This window comes from Periophthalmus magnuspinnatus, chromosome 18, assembly GCF_009829125.3.
Source record: "Periophthalmus magnuspinnatus isolate fPerMag1 chromosome 18, fPerMag1.2.pri, whole genome shotgun sequence".
Taxonomy (NCBI): Eukaryota; Metazoa; Chordata; class Actinopteri; order Gobiiformes; family Gobiidae; genus Periophthalmus; species Periophthalmus magnuspinnatus.
The window spans coordinates 237,501-246,929 of record NC_047143.1 but is presented as its reverse complement, the minus strand read 5'-3'; the positions used below and the strand labels follow the sequence as shown (position 1 = coordinate 246,929).

At 48.1% G+C, this 9,429-nt stretch overlaps 1 protein-coding gene across 1 annotated transcript; it reads left to right on the top strand.

Annotated features, from left to right (window-relative positions):
• The first annotated feature begins 3,557 nt into the window (after window positions 1–3,557).
• LOC117386509 (H-2 class II histocompatibility antigen, E-S beta chain-like) lies at window positions 3,558–9,261 on the top strand. The gene is given in 10 exon segments (XM_055229133.1): window positions 3,558–3,694; window positions 4,158–4,228; window positions 4,230–4,431; window positions 4,668–4,710; window positions 4,712–4,742; window positions 4,744–4,821; window positions 4,823–4,878; window positions 6,750–6,817; window positions 6,909–7,022; window positions 8,905–9,261. Coding segments are annotated over 10 exon segments (750 nt in total). The 5' UTR covers window positions 3,558–3,636; the 3' UTR covers window positions 8,934–9,261.
• The last annotated feature ends 168 nt before the right edge of the window (window positions 9,262–9,429 follow it).

Here is a 9,429-nt window from a genome sequence, read left to right as displayed (position 1 = left end):
ATCACACACACACACACACACACCTACATACGCGCACACACATGCACATATATATATATATATACACATATATATGCACACACATATAGACACACACACAGTTTTTGTTGATGTGTTTAGAGCTGTAGAGACTGAGAGACGACACATCTGGTGTCATAGATGAACAGTCCAGTACAGTCCAGTCCAGTAAAGTCCAGTACAGTCCATCTGAGTCCAGTACAGTCCAGTATTGACAAACGTCTTGGAAAATAAAATAAAACCAACCATAAAATACAATTAAACATAGATCAAAAAACTCAAAACAATAGTGTAATTTTAGCTGTAAATTTAAATGAATATTTTATAAATTCTGTCTGACACAGTTGTTTCCAACACCCTGAGTTCCCCATAACTTACTCTGTGATGAATCAGGCTTTAGTTTAACATCTGCTAATGATGCAAAAGTGGAAAATATTTTGGGAAAATTAAATAACAGCAAAGTAAAAGATCCCCGAACCGCCACCTTAACGTGGTGGAGGGGTTTGAGCCTGAATGATCCTGGGAGCTCTGTCATCAGGTGCTTCATGCCCCTGGTACCTTCACTCATGGCAAACAGGTCCAGGGGGACGGGTCTGACTAAGAGCGGTTCATGAAGAGGAAAAGAATAAGGCCAGTTATGTCGCCTGGACTGGTGTTACCGGGGCCTCAACCTGGAGCCAGGCTTGGGTTGGGTGCTCAGCAGCGAGCGCCTGGTGGCCGGGCATTTCCCCACTGGGTCTGGCTGGGCCCGAAGGAATGACACGGGGCCATCCTCCTGTGGACTCACCACCCATGGGAGGAGCCATGAGGGGCGGGTGTAGAGAGATCTGGGCGGCAGTCGAAGGCGGGAGCCTCGATGACTGGATCTCTGGACATGGAGACTAGCTCTGGGGACGTGGAATGTCACCTCGCTGGGGGGAAGGAGCCTGAGCTTGTGCGGGAGGTTGAGCGTTACCGGCTAGATATAGTCGGCCTCACCTCCACACACAGCCTGGGCTCTGGAACCCAACTTCTTGAGAGGGGTTGGACTCTCCATTTCTCTGGCTCAGCCGCTGCGTGTTGGGGTTCACTCCGGTGAACGAGAGTGTCGCGTCCCTGCGCCTTCGGGTCGGGGACAGGTCTCTCACTGTTGTGTCGGCCTACGGGCCTAACAGCAGTGCAGAGTACCCGGCCTTCTTGGAGTCCCTGGGAGGGGTACTAGACAGTGCACCAACCGGGGACTCCGTTGTTCTCCTGGGGGACTTCAACGCCCATGTGGGTAACGACAGTGACACTTGGAGGGGCGTGATTGGGAAGAACGGCCTCCCCGATCTGAACCCGAGCGGTGTTTTGTTATTGGACTTCTGTGCTAGTCACAGTTTGTCCATAACAAACACCATGTTCGAGCACAAGGGTGTCCATCGGTGCACATGGCACCTACGGAGCCTCAGCTGGCTCCTCTCAACGTGTAGGAGCAGCGGCTCTACTCCGAGCTCCTCGACTTTCTCTTTCTCTAAATCTTCTGTCTCTGTTGTTGCTGTGAGTCAGTGGAAAAATTAAAGCCAAATGAGATTAAAACACACACAAGTTTAATAAAGTTTGCACAAGTGACAAAGAAATGACAAATATAAAGCAAATTTGCACCATCAGTGAAAGTGTGTGTGTGTATGTGTGTGAAGGGGTGTGTGTGTGTAGGGGTATGTGGGGGTGCGTGTGTGTGTGGGGGTGGGGGTGTGTCTGTGTGTGTATGTGTGTGTGTTTAGGTGTGTATGTCTGCGTGTCTGTGTGTTCGTTGTATTCGATGTGTGTACCACATATTTACAGGTTTTTCATCTACACCAAACTTATTTTCACTAAACATCATCCAGGGACGACAGGTGGAGAATAGGACTGTCCAGTCTGTCCAGCAAACCAGTCCAGTCAAGTCCAGTCCAGTCCAGTACAGTCCAGTCCAGCACAGTCCAGTACAGTACAGTCCAGTACAGTACAGTCCAGTCCAGTCCAGCACAGTCCAGTACAGTCCAGTACAGTACAGTCCAGCACAGTACAGTCCAGCACAGTCCAGTACAGTCCAGTCCGAGTCCAGTCCAGTACAGTACAGTCCAGTACAGTACAGTCCAGCACAGTACAGTACAGTCCCAGTCCAGTCCAGTACAGTACAGTCCAGTACAGTCCAGTACAGTACAGTCCAGTAGAGTCCAGTACAGTCCAGTAGAGTCCAGTACAGTACAGTCCAGTCCAGTACAGTACAGTACAGTCCAGTCCAGTACAGTACAGTCCAGTACAGTACAGTCCAGCACAGCACAGTCCAGTCCAGTACAGTACAGTCCAGTCCAGTACAGTACAGTCCAGCACAGTCCAGCACAGTACAGTCCAGAACAGTCCAGTACAGTCCAGTCCAGTAGAGTCCAGTCCAGTCCAGTACAGTACAGTCCAGTACAGTCCAGTACAGTCCAGTCCAGTCCAGTACAGTACAGTACAGTACAGTCCAGTACAGTCCAGTACAGTCCAGTCCAGTCCAGTACAGTACAGTACAGTCCAGTACAGTACAGTCCAGTACAGTACAGTCCAGTCCAGTACAGTACAGTACAGTCCAGTCCAGTACAGTACAGTCCAGTAGAGTCCAGTACAGTCCAGTCCAGCACAGTCCAGTCCAGTACAGTACAGTCCAGTACAGTACAATTCAGCACAGTCCAGTACAGTCCAGTACAGTACAGTCCAGTCCAGTAGAGTCCAGTCCAGTCCAGTACAGTCCAGTCCAGTCCAGTCCAGTAGAGTCCAGTAGAGTCCAGTCCAGTACAGTCCAGTCCAGTAGAGTCCAGTACAGTCCAGTCCAGTACAGTACAGTACAGTCCATTTGAGTCCAGTACAGTCCAGTCCAGTAGAGTCCAGTACAGTCCAGTAGAGTCCAGTACAGTACAGTCCAGTACAGTACAGTACAGTCCAGTAGAGTCCAGTCCAGTCCAGTCCAGTCCAGTACAGTCCAGTACAGTACAGTCCAGTAGAGTCTAGTACAGTACAGTACAGTCCAGTTCAGTACAGTCCAGTACAGTCACTTACAGTCCATTACAGTCCAGTAGAGTCCAGTACAGTCCAGTCCAGTCCAGTCCAGTAGAGTCCAGTCCAGTACAGTCTAGTACAGTCCAGTACAGTCCATTTGAGTCCAGTACAGTCCAGTCCAGTCCAGTCCAGTACAGTCCAGTCCAGTCCAGTCCAGTACAGTCCAGTCCAGTCCAGTCCAGTCCAGTCCAGTTCCTTCAGTTTACTGTTGTCCATAAACCTGAATCAGGTTCTTGTTTGTGAAATAAAAGTGTTTTTTCCTCAGATTTAGACTTAAATGTTTTAAATGTCTTTCTTGTGATGTGGCAGAATAAAGATTATTTTTGATAAATATGAGTCTTATAAATCTGTGTTGTTGTTTAAATACTTTCTGTGCAGATTATCTGTGTGTTTCTGTCTGCAGTCTGCCCGGCAACAGATGACACTCAGTCACATGAGTTTAATACAGAGTCACGTGACCTGTGTGTTTAATACAGCTGCAGAGACAGAAGAAGTCAGTGTGAGACTCAGTTTGGGTCAGACACTGTGTTTGAGTGAGATCAGAGGTCAGAGGTCAGAGGTCAGGGTCAGAGGTCAGACATGAGAAGGACCTGTGTGTGTGTGTGTGCTCTGCTGCTGCTGGGGCTTCAAACTGCAGGTGAGGAACAATTTTATTAAATTAACAACAAACACATGAAAGAATCATATTAATGTGAAAGATTTAAAATGAAACTAAATAAACTAATGACACTAAAGTGTCCGGTGTGAGTTTGGTGTGACACAAACTACAGTCGGTCAGAGAGAAAACTGACCATCAAACATAAAGAACTTTAATGGATTTTATTCTTTTATTTAATAAAGTTGAAACAAACTGAAGGATTTGACTCAGGACGTCAGGAACTTTATCACTTTTATTATTTTAACCTGAATCTTTTGAGACTGAGTCCAGATCAGATTTAAGTTTGTGTTTGTGTCACATCTGTGTGTCAGTTTATTTAGAGTGGTCAGTTTATTTAATGTTGGTCAGTTTATTTAATGTGGTCAGTTTATTTATGTGGTCAGTTTGACCTCAGACACTGTTCTGTTACTATTATTTTATTTCAGGTGTGTCTCTGTTTCAGATGGATATTTACAGATTATGACAGGAAGCTGTAAGTTCAACTCCACTGACCCTAAGGACATACAGTACATTAGTCTCTTATGTTTACAACAAACTGGAGTTCATCAGGTTTGACAGTCGAGTCGGGAAGTTTGTGGGATACACAGAGATTGGAGTGAAAAACGCAGCGGCGTGGAACAACGATCCTGCAAAGCTCGAGACGTGGAGACAAGAGAAGGACAGATACTGTGTTTACAACATCAACAACTGGAACGATGCCATCCTCTCCAAATCAGGTGAGCCCAGGTCACATGACCCTCTGTCCCCTGAGGTCACATGACTGTCCCCTGAGGTCACATGACTGTCCCCTGAGGTCACATGACCCTCTGTCCCCTGAGGTCACATGACTGTCCCCTGAGGTCACATGACTGGTCCCTGAGGTCACATGACTGTCCCCTGAGGTCACACCTGTAAACACAGTTGACATCCGTCTGTGGATGATCGGAGCATAACTCTGTGATTTCTGTTCCAGTGGAGCCGTACGCGGTGCTGAACTCGGCGCCCTCTGCTGGCAGTGACAGGGGTTCTGGTCTGCAGCGTCTACGGCTTTTTACCCCAAAGACGTCACCGTGTCCTGGACCAACCACCACCAACCCCTGACCATCGGAGTGACCAGTACTGACCCTAATGCCCGACGCAGACTGGTACTACCAACTACACTCACAGCTGGAGTACTCCCCCAGGTACTGACCAAGACAGGACCGGACCAGGACCGGGACTGGACCAGGACTGGACCAGGACTGGGACCAGGACCAGGACTGGATTCAGGACTGGACCAGGACTGGACAGGACTGGACCAGGACCAGGACCGGACCAGGACCGGGACTGGACCAGGACCAGGACCAGGACCAGGACCGGACCCAGGACCAGGACTGGACCAGGGACTGGACCAGGACCAGGACCGGACCAGGACCAGGACCGGACCAGGACCAGGACCAGGACCAGGACCGGACCTGGACCAGGACTGGACCAGGACTGGACCAGGACTGGGACCAGGACCAGGACTGGATCAGGACTGGACCAGGACTGGACCAGGACTGGACCAGGACCAGGACCGGACCAGGACCGGGACTGGACCAGGACCAGGACCAGGACCAGGACCGGACCAGGACCAGGACTGGACCAGGACTGGACCAGGACCAGGACCGGACCAGGACCAGGACCGGACCAGGACCAGGACCAGGACCAGGACCGGACCTGGACCAGGACTGGACCAGGACCGGACCAGGACCAGGACTGGACCAGGACCAGGACCAGGACAGAGACCAGGACTGGACCAGGACTGGACCAGGACTGGACCAAGACCAGGACTGGACCAGGACTGGAACAGGACTGGACCAGGACCAGGACCGGACCAGGACCAGGACTGGACCAGGACTGGACCAGACCAGTACTAATCCAGGTCTAACCGAGGACTAAACCAGGTCTAAACCAGGACTAAACCAGGACTAAACCAGGTCTAAACCAGGTCTAAACCAGGACTAAACCAGGACTAAACCAGGTCTAAACCAGGACTAAACCAGGTCTATGCCAGGACTAAACCAGGTCTAAACCAGATCTAAACCAAGACTAAACCAGGTCTAAACCAGGTCTAAACAAGGACTAAACCAGGTCTAAACCAAGACTAAACCAGGTCTAAACCAGGTCTAAACAAGGACTAAACCAGGTCTAAACCAGGACTAAACCAGGACTAAACCTGGTCTAAACCAGGTCTAAACCAGGTCTAAACCAGGACTAAACCAGGACTATACCAGGACTAAACCAGGACTAAACCTGGTCTAAACCAGGTCTAAACCAGGACTAAACCAGGTCTAAACCAGGACTAAACCAGGACTAAACCAGGACTAAACCAGGACTAAACCAGGACTGAACCAGGACTAAACCTGGTCTAAACCAGGTCTAAACCAGGACTGAACCAGGTCTAAACCAGGACTATACCAGGACTATACCAGGACTAAACCTGGTCTAAACCAGGTCTAAACCAGGACTAAACCAGGACTAAACCAGGACTAAACCAGGACTAAACCTGGTCTAAACCTGGTCTAAACCAGGACTAAACCAGGACTAAACCAGGACTAAACCAGGTTCTAAACCAGGAATAAACCAGGACTAAACCAGGTCTAAACCAGGACTAAACCAGGACTAAACCAGGTCTAAACCAGGTCTAAACCAGGTCTAAACCAGGACTAAACCAGGTCCAAACCAGGTCTAAACCAGGACTAAACCAGGACTAAACCAGGTCTAAACCAGGACTAATACCAGGACTAAGCCAGGACTAAACCAGGACTAAACCAGGACTAAACCAGGTCTAAACCAGGACTAAACCAGGTCTAAACCAGGTCTAAACCAGGACTAAACCAGGACTAAACCAGGACTAAACCAGGTCTAAACCAGGACTAAACCAGGACTAAACCAGGGACTAAACCAGGACTAAACCAGGACTAAACCAGGTCTAAACCAGGACTAAACCAGGACTAAACCAGGTCTAAACCAGGACTAAACCAGGACTAAACCAGGACTAGACCTGGTCTTTCTAAAGCTCTTTCTGTGGCAGGTCTGGAGACCAGATTTCCTGTGTGGTTGAACACATCAGTCTCAAAGAGCCCCTGGTCCTGGACTGGGGTAAGTCCTGTGTGTCAGATGCCCTCCCGTCTCTCTATATTTAGTATATAGTACACTGTGTATAGTTGTAGTAAGCCGTACTGTCCCACAGAGGACGCTCTCTCGGACGGGGACAGGAATAAGTTTGCCATTGGAGCGTCTGGTCTGGTCCTGGGTCTGGTTCTGTCTTTGGCCGGGTTCATCTTCTACAAACACAAGTCCAGAGGTGAGTGAACATAAAACACTGAGCACCTTCTCTTTAAAAACATCAGCTCAAACTCAAACTCCACTCATCCTTTTGTTACGCCGCAAACCAGGACTAAACCTGGACTAAACCAGGTCTAAACTTGGACTAAACCAGGTCTAAACCAGGACTAAACCAGGTCTAAACCAGGTCTAAACCAGGACTAAACCAGGTCTAAACCAGGACTAAACCAGGACTAAACCAGGACTAAACCTGGACTAAACCAGGTCTAAACCAGGTCTAAACCAGGTCTAAACCAGGTCTAAACCAGGTCTAAACTTGGACTAAACCAGGACTAAACCAGGTCTAAACCAGGTCTAAACCAGGTCTAAACTTGGACTAAACCAGGACTAAACCAGGTCTAAACCAGGTCTAAACCAGGTCTAAACCAGGTCTAAACTTGGACTAAACCAGGACTAAACCAGGTCTAAACCGGGACTAAACCAGGGTCTAAACCAGGTCTAAACTTGGACTAAACCAGGACTAAACCAGGTCTAAACCAGGTCTAAACCAGGTCTAAACCAGGACTAAACCAGGTCCTAAACTAGGTCTAAACCAGGACTAAACCAGGACTAAACCAGGTCTAAACCAGGTCTAAACCAGGTCTAAACCAGGTCTAAACCAGGTCTAAACCAGGTCTAAACTTGGACTAAACCAGGACTAAACCAGGTCTAAACCAGGTCTAAACCAGGTCTAAACTTGGACTAAACCAGGACTAAACCAGGTCTAAACCAGGTCTAAACCAGGTCTAAACCAGGACTAAACCAGGTCTAAACCGGGACTAAACCAGGTCTAAACCAGGTCTAAACTTGGACTAAACCAGGACTAAACCAGGTCTAAACTTGGACTAAACTTGGACTAAACCAGGTCTAAACCAGGACTAAACCAGGACTAAACCAGGACTAAACCTGGACTAAACCAGGTCTAAACCAGGACTAAACCAGGACTAAACCAGGACTAAACCAAACTCAAACTCCACTCATCCTTTTGTTACGTCGCATTTATGGATCCACTCCAGACAAAACTCTTTTAATCAACAACATGTTTGTTTATTCACAAATGAAATGGTCCAAACTCCAGATCTGCTGTTCCCTCTGAACTCGTCTCACTCCTCCACAAAACACAGACATCATTTTGTTTGGTCCTTAAAGTTTATTCTCCACCTGCAGCAGCTTCTGAAGACTCCTCTGTGTCTCTGTGTGTCCCTTTTGTCTCTGTGTACCTCTTGTCTCTGTGTCTCTTGTCTCTGTGTCTCTTGTCTCTGTCTCATGTCTGTTCTTCTGTTTCAGGCTGGGTCATGGTCTCTCGTGGTTCCTGAAGTCTCCTCTTGTCTCTGTGTCTCTTGTCTCTGTGTCTCTTGTCTCTGTGTGTCCCTCTTGTCTCTGTGTCTCTTGTCTCTGTCCCTCTTGTCTCTGTCTCATGTCTGTTCTTCTGTTTCAGGCTGGGTCATGGTCTTTCGTGGTTCCTGAAGTCTCCTCTTGTGTCTCTGTGTGTCCCTCTTGTCTCTGTGTGTCCCTCTTGTCTCTGTGTGTCCCTCTTGTCTCTGTGTGTCCCTCTTGTCTCTGTGCGTCCCTCTTGTCTCTGTGTCTCTTGTCTCTGTCCCTCTTGTCTCTGTCTCATGTCTGTTCTTCTGTTTCAGGCTGGGTCATGGTCTCTCGTGGTTCCTGAAGTCTCCTCTTGTGTCTCTGTGTGTCTCTTGTCTCTGTGTCCCTCTTGTCTCTGTGTCTCTTGTCTCTTTGTCCCTCTTGTCTCTCTGTGTCTCTTGTCTCTGTGTGTCCCTCTTGTGTCTCTGTGTGTCTCTTGTCTCTGTGTCTCTTGTCTCTGTCCCTCTTGTCTCTGTCTCATGTCTGTTCTTCTGTTTCAGGCTGGGTCATGGTCTCTCGTGGTTCCTGAAGTCTCGTCTTGTGACGTTTGGACTAAATCTTCTTCTTTTGCTGAAATCAGAATGAAACATATTTAATAAAAGTGATTTTAAACAGATGAAGATGAAACTTTATGGTTCATCTGGTGTTTTTTATGATCTTAATGTCTCTGTGTCCCTCGTCCTCCAGTTCAGACTAAACCTGGAGGACGAGGTGCAGGACTAAAGTCCTGTCTCCTTTAATGAGTTAAACAGATTATTCACACAAATCAAATGTAAACATGATGATTATTGATCTGTGAAACTCTCCGTTTGAGGGCGTTTTTCTGGTGTGGCTTTAATAAAATATAAATGTGATTATAGTTTGTCCTGTGGTGATTTCACAGAAACAGACACAGGTGAGAGTGAGAGAGGGAAAGAGTGAGAGGGTGAGGAAAAGGGAAAATGTGAAAGAGAGAGAGAACCACAGAGAACCACACAGAGAGAACCACACAGAGAGAACTACACAGAGAGAACCACACAGAGAGA